The sequence below is a fragment of the Gouania willdenowi genome, chromosome 19 (genome assembly GCF_900634775.1).
Source record: "Gouania willdenowi chromosome 19, fGouWil2.1, whole genome shotgun sequence".
Lineage (NCBI taxonomy): Eukaryota > Metazoa > Chordata > Actinopteri > Blenniiformes > Gobiesocidae > Gouania > Gouania willdenowi.
Window position 1 is genome coordinate 8,593,922 of NC_041062.1, and position 18,070 is coordinate 8,611,991.

Genomic DNA, 18,070 nt, shown 5'->3' on the forward strand with positions numbered 1-18,070 from the left:
TTTTGTGTCTTTTTTGGTCTTCATTTTGAAACTTTATTTTTCTACTTTTGTCTTGTTTTGTCACCACTATTGTCATTTTGCACAGTGTTTTTTTGAGTTCTTCAATGAACATATTGGGCTTTTTAAGTACTGGTTTGTCATCTTACTAACATAGTTTAGTGTCTAATTTTGTGACTAACAAAGTGTTTGAATCTTCTTATTCTTTGTTTAGTCATCATTAGTCATTAAGTTTCTTTCAAGTGACAATACTACAATTTGCATCTCGTAGTAAATCTTTTTTCATTTGAAAATATACACTTTTAACCTATTTCCTACACAGAATAATTGTTACATACAGATCAATTGGCAACTTTACTTTTCCACACCACCATGTAAACCATGAGAGGAATGATGCAGACTGGGATGAGTGTGAGGACGATCACTAGTCCATGAGGAGCGTCCTCCAGCAGAAGCTCCTCCTCCTCAGTGCAGTTGTGGAAGTAGATGGAGTGAATGTGGAGGAGGAAGTCCTGAATGTCGGGGTTTGGGAAGTAACAGCCGACAACATGAGAAAGCCTCTCAAGGCACATGGTCAAATCGTTGTATTGTCTGAAAGAGACAATACAATGTGATCACGTCATAAGGAAAAACTCAGGTTGAGAAAAACACGTCAGAAGAGAAAACCTATTGACTTTTAACATAAAAGCAAGCTACACCAGCAGGAAAATTAATTCAATAAATGTAAAAAAATAACAAAAAATACTTTGATTTCATTAGGTTTGAGATTAATTATATTTAACTTAATTAAATATATTCTTTTGGATATATGGGCATTATTATAATTATTATTATTATTATCATCATCATTATTATTAATAATAATAATAATAATAATAATAATATTATAATATAATCACTGTTGTTCTGAAACTATAATAAAATGGACACACACAACTTTAAAATGAAGTTACACCTGCTTGAAAATTAATTCAATAAATGTAAATTCAATTTGACATCAATTATAATATTGAACTTAATTAAATGTATTTTTTCAGACAACAGCATTTTACAATAAAAACTGATTTTTATACATTTCTCAGTATTACACACAGTATATGAGATTTTGTAAGAATTTTTAGGCTTTTTAGCAGTTTAACAGTTAAACATTAAAAATGACTGCAATCATGTGATATATGCACCGGGAATACTGTGAGCCCCTGCAAATATTGTTGAGTTTCATTTATACAATGACTCATGTTTTCTCTGTCATTTTTACTTTATCCTGCGGGCCGAATTGGACGCTCCAAAGGGCCGGATTAGGTCCCCGGGCCTTGAGTTTGACACTGTCAGTAGTAGATAATTTGTACTTTGGTTATATTGTTAAAGTTTCCGACACAACAGCGCCCCCCGTGTTATCTGCTCTATAAAAAGGAGTCGACGATTGGTCGAAAAGGGAACTGCACCCATTTGTGATTGATCGAGGACCCTTAACACTAGTGGGAAACAGCGCCCCTCCAGTAGTATGAAGTCTTTGATGGTCAAAATAGGTATTGCAGTTTTGAGAAAGAGAATCGGAGATGACTCCAGGTGAGTTATTATTTAAAAAAAAAATTTATTTAAATTTACAAAATGATCAACCTACCGTGATTTATCTAGATTTTAAAGAATTATGGGACACTTTAGCTCCACATTTTGTCAAGTTAGACACATATATTAAGAAAAATATGGTAAAAAAACCAAGCTAAGCTAGCGCTAATGCTAAATCTAATATCAACAAACATTGAATGTCAAAAGCTTTTATGTACTTTATCATCCTATAATAAGCACTGGAATATAAATACAGATGGTTTCTACAGTCAGAATGTCTAAAAAAATACGTTTTGGCCTCAGATAATCTGTAAATTATTTTACATTTTAAACCACTTCTAATAAGTTGTTGGTGCTTCTAAAACTGTTTTTGTTTTTAGAAATAAAATGTCTCAAACCTTAGATTACTAAATTGAAATTAACACATCTCACTCAAAGCCTTACTAACACTAATTTATACAATGAAACAGCACCAAAAAAAGAGTAATTATCATTCTTATTTCTATGTATTAAAGATAATATATGTACTAATATAACTTAATTTAGTTTTACGATTAGTTAAGTTGCACCTTTCTGAAAAAGATTGATATTTAGTGATAGAATGTCAGAGAAAATGCTTTAATGCTGCTGTATTGGTCGTGACCAACATTTTTTTAATACACAAACTAAACACAAAATGCAGCAAAAGGTTAATCTGTTGTAGTTAATCTGCCCGTACTTATTAATAAATAGGGGCAGAGTTTCAGGTTTTCTATGAAAAACGAAAAACAGACGGAAAATGTGGAATTTGAATCTGAAATGTACGACGGCTTATTAGGGCAGCATTAAAATATAAATAAATCTGAGCTCTACGAGATTGAACTTAATATTACGATGTTAATCTCAAAATATTTATGCCTTTAATCTCATAAAATTATTACTTTAATCTAGAACTATTCTGCCAATAATCTCGTAAATGTAAGACTTTTTTGAGATATTACGACTTTAAGCTCAAAATATAATGCCTTTAATCTTATTAAATTATGACTTTATTCTTGAAATATTGCGACTTTAATCTTGAATTATAATGCCTTTAATCTCATAAAATTATGATTGTATTAAGATACGACTTTATTCTCAAAATATTATGACTTTAATATTGAAATATTCCTTTATTCTCGTAGAATTATGACTTTATCCTTGAAATATTACAACTTTAATCTCATAAAATTACAACTTTGATCTCGTAGTGCCCAGATTTATAGATTAGATGCGATCTTGCTCTAAATACTGGTACATTAAACTTTTCACAAGTTGAATTCTCGCTGACACAGAAAGCTGATAAATCATCCAACCAGGATGAGAGAGTTTAATCTTAAAGGTGAAGCGTCTCTTTTCGTTACCTGATGACGTGGCTCAGGTGACACCAGTCCTCTGAACTGACCCACAACATTTCCTGATGGAACAATTCACCACAATGACTGGCACTGAGGAGAAGTAGCAGCTCCTGGTCACAGTGAAGGCCTGGGAACCACATGTCCTGGTCCTGGAAGCTCTCTGCAAAATAAAATACACATTAAATACAAACTCACAGAAAGAAACATCACGCCAGATTAAAGGAAATATTATTATCAGATGGAGGTTTTATTTAAAACTGGGGCAAAGTAGAACTTCTATTATTTTATCACAGACTGTTTATTCTGTCTGTCTGTGTAAATGCAAATGAAAAACATATGCAACATTTAAAAAAATAAAATGAAATACATATTTACCCTTGGGATCAATTTGACCCCAGGGATATGTGCCTCCAAAATGATTTTCACAAAATTGTTGACCAAGTTTTTGTGTCAGACACTTTATTTGTTAAATACATAAATAAGCCCTTGATAATGAAACCATGACCTGTTCTCACTTTTTAAAATTAGAATTCATTTATCTTGAATAGTCAACCCCGCGACCCTGAAAACAGGCACAAGCAGGTTTGAAAATGGATGGATGGATGAATGGATGATGGATGGATGAATAGTCATGAAATATGAAGCAAAAAATTAAAAGTCAACTATTATTTTTTAAATGATAAACATTGAATGGGGTAAAATTGACCCCAATGATAATAGGAGAGTTAATACTGTAAACTTTTAGCTAAAAAGTGAAAAATTGTTGAAAACATAATTAATATTTTATTACAGTACTTCTAGCCGATGATAAATAGTTTCAATTTAATAGAATTTAATACAAATATGTTTAAATAGAACTGTCTGTGTTTTGTCGCTAACTGCTTCTTCTGCTATCTCACAGGAAGTTGAGCACATAATTATATTTCCACAGAGCTCCCTCCCGGGGGGAGGTGGAAATACCTGCTGCTAAAAAATGATGGAAAAACAACTTTGTACAGAAAATGTTTCCCTCAATGAGAAAATTAGGCACAAATATGGTGATATTTGTATTCCAAACTCGTTTTCTTTTCTTTTTTTACCCCACTTTTTGTTTATTTAATTTTTCATTAATAGTATGAACAGCAACAAGAATTCACAAAAACCCTCCACCCCACCCTCAGCACTTCAAGATTATTGGCAAAAGGAAATAATAATAATAATAATAATAAGAAGAAGAAGAAGAAGAAGAAGAAGAAGAAGAAGAAGAAGAAGAAGAATAGATAAGAAGGAATATACTGAAAATAAATAAATAAATAAATAAAAATACATAAATAAGAAATAAATACATACATTTTAAAATAAAAAAAAGAAAAAAGAAAGAAAGAAAAAACTTAACTAGAGGTAAATTAGAAAATCACAGGCTTTTTTGGTACGCAGACAATTGTACGTTTAGGTGATCCATAAAATGTAAGAAAGGAGTCCCCATCTCATAAATTTCCTCAGCGTTGTCAGTTCTTCTAACGCTAGAATACAAGACATTTCTTTAATCCACTGACTGCTGTTAGGTCCCTCAATATCTTTCCATTTTGGCTTGCAACAGACAGAAATTGACACGTTTGCATTTCTTTACATTTGTAGAGACCAAACTCTTATTCTGCACATTTTGAAGCTGAAAGTAAAAGTTGAGCGTTAAACTCTGTGAGGGTTCTGGGACGGAGCTGCCAGAGGGCAGGAAAACACAAGGCGCTGATAAGAGTGTGGCATTTCCCGTAGTTTGCTAAGATACACACACACTCACACACTCACCATCATCCTCTGTGAGAATGTCAAACGTTTGGCTGCTGTTCAGTTCATCCTGGATCTCCTGAAACAACGTCGCGTTGGTCGATTCGTGCACATCTGCAAATTAAATGATTCACAAAGTGATGATATTGAATTCTACAGCTGATCTGAACTGTTTTTTTATTCAGTAAAATGTCAGGAAACCACCTAAATAATGACTGGTGTCATGGCAGAATTACATTAAACGGGCTACTTGGAAATAAATAGTGTTGCAACAAATGCAGTAGAGAGATAGCGTGAGTCTGATGACTAATAAGCAGCATAATCAGTATTGGTAAAAAGGCTCTATAAATAGATATACAGTATATATGTAGTTATTGATACAGAAAACTAACAAAGGGTTTGTGCTGGTTATTTTCCTGTCATTTCTGCATATTTTTGTCAACAATCTGTAAGTTTTTTGTGTATTTTTTGTTATTTTGTGTTTATTGTGTTTAAGTTGAATTCATCTCACCGTTTGCACCGTTTGTGGAGGCGTTGAATGTCTGATTCCACTTGGATTGGCTCCATTCTTCCTCTGTGGTTTCAGATGGATGCATTTCAACACAAACACATCATCCAACAATCCCAGTGTAGCATTGTGTTATAGCGTTAACTGCCCTGAGCCAAAGATCTGTTCCGTTACATAGATGTTAGAATAATAATATTAATAGCAATAATGATGATGATAAATAACATCCATAGAAAATGTTTCCCTGTAGAATATCAGTGCTATATAAAGAGATAAACAAAAACAAAAGATACAAATATGGATCTATACTATATTAAAAACACAAATATAATTAAGATAATTGTCATTAAAATAAACATGTGAAGGGCCGGGTGAAGCCTTTTATTTACCGGTAAAAAGCGAGCAACATCCTCAATGTAAGTCGAAACTCCCTGTTTAAAATCAAATATAAACTTATACAACGATGCGACTTATACTGGATGTCTTTTTTTTTTTTTATAGGCTGACATCTGCTTCTGATTTTTTCTTTTAAATTTTTTTTATTGTCAGTCAGTTTACTCATTTCAGTGACAATTTCCCCATTCCCAGTACGTTTCCTTTTCAATGGCTTTCCACCAATCAGATACTGGCTATTAAACTTCCTGAAATTGCGCCAAACATGCTTAATTAAAATAACTATCAATCCGCTGTAGAAGTGCGCCGAAAGAACGCACTGAAATCAAGGGAAATTTGGTCATATTCGTATTTTTTTGTGTTACACTTGCTTAACATTTGGTTAAACTCTTTTTTTTTCGTAAAAAAAAAGGACGTGAATTTTGTATTTTTTGTTTGTTTTCAACGATAAAATTGGACACAAGAAGAGTGCGACTTATTTGTCTTTTTTCTATAAAAACAATTTAAAAAAAACTTGGTAATCGACCTATATTACGACGGGAGATTGTGGTATTAGCTCTCATGTATGAGCAGGTTTTATACATTTTCTTATGAAAACAACATTTTGGCATTTCTTGATTATTTTTTTGAAGTAAATGTACATTCCTGTAAATGTTTTGTTAAAGTTAAACTGGTCTGACCGTGTCCATCTGTGGAGACGTTGAAAGTGTGATTCCTCTTGTCAGCTGCATGAAGTTCTACACCACCTACGAACACAAACACATCCAACACAGTCACAGAAATGCTGAAAATGTTCCCGTCTTTGCAGGAAACAAACGACAGGAAAGAGGAGCGTGGAGTGGGATACGAACCCAGCAGGAGGAGCGCAGACAGCAGTAGGTCCAGACTCAGCCTCAGCCTCATGGTGGGAGATCAACCTCTGGTCTGGGACCTGATGGAACATCCTGAGCCTGGAAGTCTGACACAAGCTACGCCCCTTTCTGTGCTAGATCTCTGTCTGAGGAAGTCAGTGAGTGATGATGGATGAGTGAGTTAGGATTTCTTCTTCTTTCTCGTCTTTGTCTTTTTCTTCTTTTTTATATATAAATAAAATGGGCTAAAAGTGACCAAAAATGGTGGAAAAGCTGGTGAAATGAGGTTTTAAAAACCACAGAAATTGGTTAAAAGTTGCAAATTAGAGTGGCCAAAAACGGACAGAAAAAGTGGTAAAAAGGTTTTAAGTATCAATATCAATTAGTTTAAACTGGCAAAGGTGAATGTGGATGCATTGGCACAAAATAAGCATGAAAAATGATGAAAGGAGATTAAAAGTGACAATAATGGGTCAACATTTGTGATATTAGGTGGAAAAGTGGTGGAAAGAGTTTATAAGTGCTGAAAATATCTTGAAAGTGGAAAAAAAAAGTGCAGTAAAGGCATTGAAATGAGATGAAATGGGAGTAATGTTGCAAAAATGCAGTAAAAAGAGCAAAAAAATGGCAAGAAAAAGTGATTAAAAAACAGGTCAAATATGGTGAGTTTGGTGTAGTGGCAGAAAAAAGGTAAAAAATAAACAAAAATGGGCTGAAATTGTTCTGATGATGTTCTTAGTTTCTTGAAGGCATCTGGCAACACCCTCCCAGTGTCTCGTGACCCCAAGGTTGAGAACCCCTGATTTAACATATACCGGTAATAATTTATTATTTTAATACATTTAAAGTCATTAGTAGTTGCTTCTACCTGGAAGTCTCACTATCTATGTGTAAACATGAGAATACACGATTTAAACTTGTTATCAGTGTTTGCGTCAGACACAGAGGAGTGGAGCAGAGACAGACCTGAAGCACAGGGACACCAAGGTATAAGAGGGGCCACAGGAGGAGCCTACACATGCTAATGTGTGAGAACAATCAAGACTTCCTGTGTTTTGGAGACTTTAACGTGTACCTCAGTTCAGTGGAGACAGGAAAGTGCTTCGTGTTGAGAGACGTTTGGGGTGGAAACGACTTAAAACAAATGTTTTTAGACTGAGAAGCTGAGGAAAAATTGGGTGTTTTTGCATCTTTGTAGCCTGTGAATCTGATGAAATATGAAACTCAAATGAAAGCATTCAGAATAAGACCAAGGGTTTATTCTTTTTTTTTTATTTTTGTGAGGTTTTTTTTTTGTTGGTGTTTTTTTGTGTGTTTTCATAGTCATTTTGTGTATTTTTGTTGACGATTTGTGCTTTTGTTGTTGTTATGTGTGTTTTGAAATATGATTTTTGCATTATTTTGTTTTTTGCTATTATTCTGTATGCTTTTAATCAATTTGTGTATTTTTATATCCTTTTGGGAATTCTTGTCTTTCATTTATGTGTCTTTGTTATTTTGTTGTTTATTGTTGTCCTTTTGTGTGTTTTATATCATTTTCATATGTTTGTTGTTGAATTTTTTTGTGTCTTTGGAGTCATTTTGTATATGTCTTATTGTTTTCTATGTTTTTCTAGTCATTTTGTGTTGACAATTTATGTTTTGTTTTTTTTGTTTCTGTCATTACATTTCTTTGCCATTATTTTGTATGTTTTTAGTAATTTTGGGAGTTCATGTCATCAATTTGTTTGTTTTTTTGTTATAATTTTTTGTTTCTTGTTGTCCTTTTGTGTATTTTATGTAATTTTCTGTATTTTTGTTGTTGATTTTTGTCCATTTGTGTATTTTATGCAATTTTCTGTATTTTATGTAATTTTCTGTATTTTATGTAATTTTCTGTATTTTTGTTGTTGATTTTTGTAATTTTGTTCACATTTTGTGTCATTGGAGTTATTTTGTATACTTTCGTGTGTGTGTTTTTTTGGTTAATCTTTATCATGTTGTGAGATTTCCTTTGGGGGCAGCACAAGCATAAACCGAGGGCCGATTGTGGCCCCCGGGCCTCCAGTTGCTGATATCTGGTTGAAAGTTAATGTGACGCCCTGAGTGGAGCTCACAGGTTGAAAGGCGGGTCAACACTTTCACATCGAGTCAAAAACAAAAACCACACAAACAAACAAAACAGGTGTGGACCAATCAGAAGCCTCGACAGACCACACGCCACATCGCACGCTGCTCATGAAGCTTTCCCATCATTAAAAAAGGACACGACCCTTAAAAACATGTCGTTCTCACGCGCCACAAACGTGTTTACAGTTTAAACTCATTTACACACACACACACCTTCAGCAGGTGTCAAAATCAGGTCAGTTTGATGTGAAATGATCAAAAACATCTTGACATTTTTTGAAGAAAAACTGTAATTAAACCAATTATTTATTACTTTATTCAAATAAAGTCAGGAAAGTTTTAATTTGTTTCTACTGTTAATTTATTTCAGTTTTTGATCAAATTTTGATTCAAAAATCTGGAAAAATCCTGAATGTTTCCGATCTATCCTGTTCTCTTCAATTGCTTTTACTTTTTATATTGATTTCTTTTCACTCTCATCTGTGTTAAAATAGACACAATAGAATATTCTGTGCTATTCTATGCAGGAGAGGTTTTCAACTGGTGGGTCAGGACACCGCAGTGGGTCGCAGACCTCCAACAATTTATACTTCAGATGTATTTAGAGTTTTTTAGGGTCTAACTTTTAATTATATGTATATTTTTTATTGATGTTTGAAGTCGTGAGATGAAAATGTTTTAAAAGATACATTTTCTCGGGAGAATTGCATTTTAATTTGTGAGCTACTTAAACGATGAATGATAACGTTATTATGCACGCATTGCATCAAACTTTCATCTAACTTACAAAATAAAATAGATTATATATATATATATATATATATATATATATATATATATATATATATATATATAATTATTATTATTTATTAATGTAGTTTATTCAGTATTTTACTGTATATTACATTACATATGTAATATTTTAATATTTTATGTAAACCATGTAAATATTTATTAATATGTAAATTTTATATGTATCTATCTATAAATATATATGCTGTATATATGTATATATAGTATGTATAATAATAATAATAATAATAATAATAATAATAAGTAAATACATCTATAAAGGAATATATATATTACATTTACATATGTAATATTTTATCTAAATATATATTAAGATACTGTGTGTGTGTGTGTATATATATATATATACACAGTATATTGTATAATTTTCTATTTTTTTACTTTATTCAATTTAAACTTTAACCAATTTCACCACTCAGCAAAAATATTCATTAATAGTATTATTTAGTTGTTTAATATATATAATTTAAAAAAGTATAATGTATTAATATCATATAACATAAAATGTTTGATATTTGATCTATATATATATATATATATATATATATTTATATCTATATATAGTACAATGTATTAATATTACAAAACATAAAAGGTTGACTATTGTAAATGTTGTAAAAAAAATGTAAATCGAGCTCAGTCACTGTGATACAAACAACTATCACAGGATCACACTGAGGTCACACGCACGCACACACGCACACACGCACACACACACACACACACACACACACACACACACACACACACACACACACACACACACACACAGAGCTGTTTTCATTGGCTATGGGTACTTGTGGTTTTCTCCTCAGGCTTGTTTTTAAGGGATTTCGCAAAATTTCTTAATATCATTGAACACGAGCTCTGCTCCTCACACTGCTTAAGGTAAGAATAAGATCATCTAAGGATGTATTATTATCATTATTATTATTATTATTAATAATGATTTATTCCCACCTGAGCACTGTCCTTTTTATTCTCATTTACATTCATTGTAAATGGTCAGATTGTTACATTTAATCTTTTTAAAGGAGGAAAATGCAGTTTTTTTTTCTGCTACAAACACGTTTCAAAGCAGCTGTTTGACAGTCAAAGGGACATTTGATGCTTTAAATCTTTACTCTTGTGCTTGTGGTCGATCATAAAAGCCACATGTGAATGTTGCCTGACTCTGCACACAAGCTTTGTTCTATGTTTTTCTCATAAATTACTTAAATTTAACATTCGTCAGATTCCGTATTAAAAATCTAAAAACTGGAGGATATTTTAAGGGAAACTGATATTACTAAGCGCAACATTTGGACAAACTCCAATAAGCCAATACATCAAACTTAGTGAATAAAATTAGCACTTCCCATTTGATTAAAAAGAGATTAAAGACACAAGATAAAACAAAGATTATTATGATAAATCAGCATTTGCATATTTAGTTATTCAATCATTCCAGCAAGGTTAATTTTGTCTTTTTAATAATAATATGTTAAGATTTCATTTATTCAGACAACTTTTTACAGGAAATTTACTTTAATATCCTGACATGTTTCAACTGCCAGTCTTCTTCAGAGATGTCTGCTTTTCCCTCTGATGAAGCCTGTATAAATAAAACTAGAAGACTGGCAGATGACAGGAGATCAAAGTAACACATCAGGAGATCAAAGTAAATTTCCTGAAAAAAGTTGTCTTAATGAATAAAACCTTAATTATTAATTATTATTATTCAATAATGATTAAATATTCAGTGTGAATGACTTTAAATAGATTACATTTATTTATTATTACTGGTATATATTAAACAACTAAACAATATTAATTATTTACACTATATATATATATATATATATATATATATATATATATATATATATATATAGTGTAAAGGTTTAAGTTGTTAAAGTAGAAAGAGGATTTTTCAAATCGTAATAATGTATTAAACCAGTTGATAAGTGAAGAAAAAAAAAGTAAATAAACCAACAAAAAAAGAGGATCCTGATACTGTAAATGCTGACTCAACACTTGCTATGATTAGGACTCCTGTGACGGTTACCCGTGTGACACTGACTAATCCATAAGATCTACACACTCCCACTCACACACAGTCGGATTTCACACATCCTTCAACGCTTTAACAGCACAACCGACAATTTAAATGTAAAAGGGAAACAGAATATTACAGTAGTGTGACCATATTCTTGATTTGATCATATTTGTAAGAATTTGAAGATGCAAAATACTGTTTTGTTGTCATTTTTTGATGTTAATTAATTTCATTTCATTTTAAACTGTTTAAAACTATTTCAAAGTGTTAGTAAATTGAGACTTTAACGTATGTAGAAAAGGTGAGATTAGATAAGTTTATACCTCTTCCTACACCTTTTCACTAATGTAAACTCAGATGCGCAAGAATTTCATGATGCAAGACACTGTTTTGTTGTTATTCCTCAATGTTAATGTATTTTATTCATTTTAAACAGCTAAAATAAGTTAAAGTTAAATAAATAAATACAATAAACATTACAGCAGGGACATAGAAAAAAAACAATGATACATTTAAATAAATTATACAATACAAATTTTTTTGCCCTCAGTTTGGATCATCGCTGTATTATAATTTGAATATGTGTCCTCTTCTATGGAAATTAAAATATGATTGCCCTAATATATTTATTAGTTTTATCCTATGAAATTACTATTATTGTTATTATTACATAACACGTTACAGACCAATTTAGCAATAACATTTAGGTTTTATCACCAGGACAAATTTGATGTATACATGGTGTCAAATACAAATAAAAGTTTGATTTAAACTAAATTAAATGATATAAAATTAAAGCACCAGACAAGATTAATTCAATTCATTATTGTCAATTAAATAATTTACTAAATCAAACCGTTTGTGCAGAAATATCAATTAGGGTTAAGTTTAACAAAATGTGAAATACTGAATTTTTACCTTACAATTTCAATAAGTCTGTGGATTTGACAGTAGATTAAGTCCAATGTACTTTACCTCCTCTGAAGCCTAACGTTCAAATATTGTTGGTTTTCTGATGGATTTAATTCGATCATTTTCTTACCTTTTTAAAAGAGCAGCTCCGTCTTACAGTGGAGTGGATACGTTAGAAAGGAGGACTGTGTGTGTTAAACATGGTGATATGAGTGAAACGGTGGTTGTGGGAACGTGTGTGAGGGACTGATGGCACGCGATGCTGACTGATCTACAGACGTGTGAAGCTAACCCACGGTTTCCTCTGAGCAAACGACACGATGCCAGTGTCACTAATGACTCAGCGGCTGCTTTCACTCTGAATGTCGCCTCCTAAACCATTGTTTCACAGACCCATCATTCAGCCCTGGAAGTCATATGACTTTTCCTCATTTGATGGGTACAATAGATTAAGTATAATATTATAATGATGATTGACAAAATAAGATTAAACATCAGAAAAACACTGTTTTTCACCACAAATAACAAAAATTAATAGAACACAAATACACAGTTGACAAATTTACATAAAACGACGTCAGAAAAACACACAATAAATCTAAAAACACAGAAGACAACCACACAAAACTTTAAAGTAATTGTGTGTTTTTCTGAAGTCATTTTATTTTATTTGGTCAATTTGTCAACTTTAAGTTTTAGTCGTTTTGTCTCTTTTGGTTAATGTTCTGTATTATTCTTGTCCTTTTGTGCCTTATTTCTGTACTTTCATTACTTTATCGCCAGTGGTCGATGCCAGAATTTCACTGGTATCGATGCCCTTTCCCGTTAATGTGTTAGCATTATGCATTTTGTGAAACTTTTGACTAACTCACTGTGAAACAAAGTAACCTTGAAGCCAGTGAGCAAAGGGAAAGTTTGTTGAACATTTTGACTGAACTTTATTCCTCTCCTTCCTCCAGCGATGGATCATTTCCTTGATGATGATAACGACTCAACTTCTTATTACTACGATTACGACCCTTTCTGGAACATGAGCAACGTTTCCATATCTGGTGACTTTGACTCCGACTGGTGCGAAGCTGACGAGCAGCAGGAGCGCACCATCAAAATGTTCCAGACGTGCGTTTTCTGCCTCATTTTCCCACTGGGCGTGGCTGGAAACCTACTGGTCATTGCCACGTTCACTCTCTACCGCCGCCTCCACCTTCGCTCCATGACCGACGTCTTCCTGTTCCACCTGGCGCTGGCCGACCTGCTGCTGCTGCTCACCGTGCCGCTGCTCGCCGTCGACACTCACCTTGGCTGGATCTTCAGCTCTCTGCTCTGCAAGATCACCAGGGCGTGCTACGCCGTCAACACGTACAGCGGCTTGCTGCTGCTAGCTTGCATTAGCGTCGACCGCTACATGGTCGTAGCACGACCTCAGCAGATTCTGCAGCTGCGCAGTAAGGTGCTAACGGCCGGGAAAGTGGCGGCGGTCGGGGTGTGGCTGGTCGCGGTGCTGCTGAGTCTTCCTGAAATCCTGTTTTCGGGCGTTTCTGGATCTGGAAGTGAAGCGTACTGCGGTATGAACGTGAGCGGACGCGTGAAAATGGTGACCGACGGCGCTATGATCGCCGTCTTCTGTGCGTCCTTCTTCGTCATGGTGACATGCTATTCCTCGGTCGCCAGCGTGCTGTGCAAGGGCTACGCTAGGCGGCGAGGGAGACAGTGGCCCCGGCAGCGCACGCTAAAGCTAATGCTAACACTGGTGGTGGTCTTCCTCCTGTTCCAGCTGCCGTACACCGTGGTTCTGTCCCGGAAGATGGCGGGGGGCCTGTTCTGTGGCCTGATGCTGGACTACATCACCTGCACTCTAGCGTTTACCCGCTGCAGCCTCAACCCGCTGCTCTACGCCATGGTCGGTGTGCGCTTTAGGCAGGATGTGCTCAGGCTGGTCCGTGATGTGGGCGGAGCCTGTGGCATCCATTTAAAGCAGAGAGTGCTAAACTCTACCTCCAACTCCTTCCCTTCCAACCAACCGCCAACGTCTCCAGACCGAACCGGCTCCAACGATACGCCGGCATCCAACAATTTTCACTTTATGGCAAATAAATAACCTGAACAGACACACTTCCACATGAACAAAAACTACTTCCAAATTGACAAATCCGATTCCACATGGACAGGAACTATTTCCACATAGACAAGACCTACTTCCACAAGGACCAAATCCACATGTACAATCCCACTTCCACATGGAAAAAATAACTACTTCTACAAAGATAATCCCCTTCCACATGGACAAATCAACTTTCTCAAGGACAAGAAGTACTTACACATGGACAAACCCACTTCCACATGTAAATATCAGTCCCATTGTAAAATATTACAATTTAATTCAATTATTATTATTTTTTAAAGATGTTTTTATATAACAAAATATTCTTATGTTTTTATATAACATAATATTGTTGTGTTTTTATGTCAAAGTTCACATCCCAACCTGGCAACCCTGAGTGTTTATTGAAGCTGAGTTTCTGTTTATTTATTTTATTTATTTCTTTTTTTAAGTAGGGACAGTACATATTAATGAACATTCAAAAAAAATTAAATATGCCAGATTGTAGCCAATGGCTAATTTCCATCTGTTGTCCCTAGACAGGCTGATGTAATAAAATGTTACACTTAACAATGAGACATAGTGAGACACAAAACAATACACAAAAGGATTACATACAGGACAAAGAACATAGGGATCATAAAATACAGTAACTTTTCATGTAAATGGAACACTGGGACCAGAACAACTACACTTAAGAGAATAGACAGGATGCTGTAGGGCCAAGAAATGGACAGGGGAACGAAAAGCAGTTCACTTCCACATACTCAGGGTTGGTCAATCACAGGAGTGCATACAATAAATTCACATTATCATAATTTATTTAAAGTGCCACTATGCATTGCACGTAGCCCTAAGATGCATCATAAAAATATCAATTCAAATCACTTGTGGTCACAAGTCTGGGTTGACCTGAGCCACTCCTTTAAATGACCTTTAAAAGTGTTAAAACTGGTGGCTTCCCTCACTGTGGTTGGTAAACTGTTCCACTGAGCGCTGCCTTTGTTGGTTGTTGTCTTCCTTTTTCATGGTGCTGAACTCGTGCTCATATCAGATGCTCAGAGTCGCTTCACGTGTTTAACCATGAGCTTCACCAGGAAACACTCAGGAAGTGAGAATGCAGAACATCTCCCTGATGAGGAATTACCCTGTCTGATGATGTTATTGTCCACTTACAGATGTTACGTTGTCTGTTCTTTAGGGTAAACTTTTCATCTGTTCATTCTGGGCCTTGAAATCTAATTTTTTTGTATTATGTGTATGTTGGACGGGAAGGCTTTTTAAAAAAAAAAAAAAAAAAAAAAAACATACTATTTTTATATTATGTGTTTCATCTGAGTGAACAAAAAGTATGAATAAAGTTTTCCATGCTTCCTTTGAAACTTACTGAAGTGTAAATAACTAAATGCAGAGATTCAAAGTATTCGCCCTGCAATTACTGTAACTTCTTCATTTGTTAACTCATTTTTTCAATAGGAACATAAAGAAAACAATAAAAACATTTACAATAATGATTTTTTGTTTTCTAATGTGATGTTCCCTCAGTTTAATTTGTTCTTCAGTCACTATCAGTTTACAACAGATCTTTTTTTTTTTTTTTTTTTTTTCTTTTTTTTTTTTCTTTTTTTTTTGCTGTAATGCACATTTCAGCCACTGGATGTCAGTATTTTACAAAGATTCAGTTCACTGCCACCTCTTGCAATAACACTACTGTTATTTCTAAAGTTTTTTTTGTGAGGGGAAAAAAACTCCAGACATACAAACTGACAGCAAAAACAAAAAGTAACAATAAAACCACACAATATTACAACATGGATACACAAAGTGACTCCAGACCTAAAGACTGACAACAAAGTTTGACAAACTGACAATGGAATGACACAAAATTACAACATAGATATACAAAGTGACTCCAGACCTACAAGCTGACAACAAAGTTACAAAAGTAACAAAATTACAACACAAACAACAAGTCAAATACAGAAGACAACAAGAATACACAAAATAAAAATAAAAACAGACAAAATGACCATAATGTTACACCAAATGACAAAAACACACACTGTTGTTTCCTTTGTTACTGTAATGCTCAGTGTGTGTGTGTGTGTGTGTGTGTTCTTGTTGATGTAAAGAGGCTTTTGTCAAAGTCAAAGGTCCACATCTTGTTTGCATGTCATTTTCATGCATTTACTGTGGTTGTTTTGTGTGTTTTTCTGTAATTCTGTTTGGGTTTTTTGGAATGTGTATTTATTGTCCTCTTGTGTATTTTTCTTGTCTTTTCATGTGCTTTTGTTCTCTTGTCTTATCATCTAAGCTTTTTCCTATACAGGGTCACAGTAATTTTTAAAATTTTTTTTTTTTTGGGGTCAATATGTGTATTTTTCTGCAATTTTTATACATTTTGTTAGTATTATGTGTATTTTTTGCAGCTGTTTTGCAGATTTTCTTAATATTTATCTTTTCTTTGATTCACTGAATTTAAAAAATTTTTTTTTACGTATTTATTTTTATTTTATTTTTAAAAATGTATTAATTTTAAAGCATTTTAATACAAACAGAAAAGCTTCCATAGTATGTGTGCATACATTTTTTTCATTTGTAGCCTACATGGCTAATATACATGATTAAATACTGTAGATAAATACACTGCTCATTCAGTTTTCAAAACTAATATTCCTGACATAATCAATAATGATTTGATCAATAAGTTATTGCTCTGCAGTGTAAACATATGAATCTAAAACTATTAAATCCAGACGGGTATTTGTGTTGTGCTGCCACCTGCTGTTCACTTTTGTTTTACGTGCGTTATTTTTACTAAACAGTGAGAGCCTCAGTGGATGAATTAGGCACAGCAGTAGGTTTTATAGTAATAATAGTTAATAGTTAAATTCCATGTGCCACTTGGCTCAGAGTAACTCAAGAACAAACAAAGACACATTATTATTTATTTTTTATATTTTTAGGTGTTGCTTCAAAGGCGAATTAAATTCTTTGAACGTTCACAGACTTGTTTAGTCAGATTCTTCACATTCTCTCTTTGACGTTTGTCGACACGTGTAGAAAATAACTTCTTTTTAGAAGCTCACCTCACTTCCTCATAAACATATTTTAACGTCATTCGTCTGAATGGAATCCTTTAAAGAAGCTGTTGCTGACATTTTGTAGTTTTTTCGAAAACTCTCAAACTCCAAAGGTTTTGATGATTTAATGCAAAAAAAGTTAAAAATACAAAAGATACTCATTTACTCCAGCACAACACATCATCATAGATGCTAAACTAAACTGACACTGTATGGCAGTGAGTTCACAGATTTAAAATGTGATAATATTGATATTGATACTAATAATGACTAAAATATTTGCATTTCTTGAAGAAAATGTAAGTGAGAATGCTGCTGCTGACCCACGTTGCAGTACGCTGAATGAGGGAATTCAGAAGACCCATACATCCATTCTCCCATTAGCTTAAGCATTATCTTGGAATTATCTTACCATTAGCCTAGTATTAGTATGAGCCTAGCATTAACCCAGCATTAGCATAGCATAAGATTTAACCTAGCATTAGCCTAACTTTAATTTATCATTAGCATTAGCCTAGCATTAGTATAAGCTTAGTATAAACCTTGACTAATGATT

The 18,070-nt window shown here is 33.6% G+C and overlaps 2 protein-coding genes across 3 annotated transcripts; one reads left to right on the forward strand and one right to left on the reverse strand.

Annotated features, from left to right (window-relative positions):
- Positions 1-12,480, reverse strand: LOC114481485 (receptor activity-modifying protein 3). 2 transcript variants are annotated; one of them, XM_028476356.1, is made up of 7 exons: positions 12,461-12,480; positions 6,459-6,703; positions 6,288-6,353; positions 5,218-5,280; positions 4,728-4,820; positions 2,949-3,102; positions 4-588 (listed from the first exon to the last, which is right to left on the reverse strand). In XM_028476356.1, the coding sequence occupies exons 2-7, from the start codon at positions 6,508-6,510 to the stop codon at positions 339-341; spliced, it is 678 nt and encodes a 225-aa protein (XP_028332157.1). In that variant the 5' UTR covers positions 6,511-6,703; positions 12,461-12,480; the 3' UTR covers positions 4-338. The 2 variants fall into 2 exon arrangements, with proteins under 2 accessions (XP_028332158.1, XP_028332157.1); XM_028476357.1 differs by lacking the exon at positions 12,461-12,480 and having other exon boundaries at positions 1-588; positions 5,218-5,376; positions 6,459-6,525.
- Positions 10,242-14,921, forward strand: ccr10 (chemokine (C-C motif) receptor 10). Its single transcript, XM_028476351.1, has 2 exons — positions 10,242-10,268; positions 13,290-14,921. The coding sequence occupies exon 2, from the start codon at positions 13,292-13,294 to the stop codon at positions 14,426-14,428; it is 1,137 nt and encodes a 378-aa protein (XP_028332152.1). The 5' UTR covers positions 10,242-10,268; positions 13,290-13,291; the 3' UTR covers positions 14,429-14,921.
- The last annotated feature ends 3,149 nt before the right edge of the window (positions 14,922-18,070 follow it).

Bases quoted from the DNA above. Each gene is read 5' to 3' on its own strand.
- ccr10 (XM_028476351.1), top strand. From the start codon at position 13,292: ATGGATCATTTCCTTGATGATGATAACGACTCAACTTCTTATTACTAC.
- LOC114481485 (XM_028476356.1), bottom strand. From the start codon at position 6,510: ATGAGGCTGAGGCTGAGTCTGGACCTACTGCTGTCTGCGCTCCTCCTG. The intron at 5,281-6,287 runs GTCAGACCAGTT...CTGAAACCACAG, and splicing joins CGTCTCCACAGATGGACACG to AGGAAGAATGGAGCCAATCC. The intron at 3,103-4,727 runs GTGAGTGTGTGA...TTTATTTTGCAG, and splicing joins CATTCTCACAGAGGATGATG to AGAGCTTCCAGGACCAGGAC.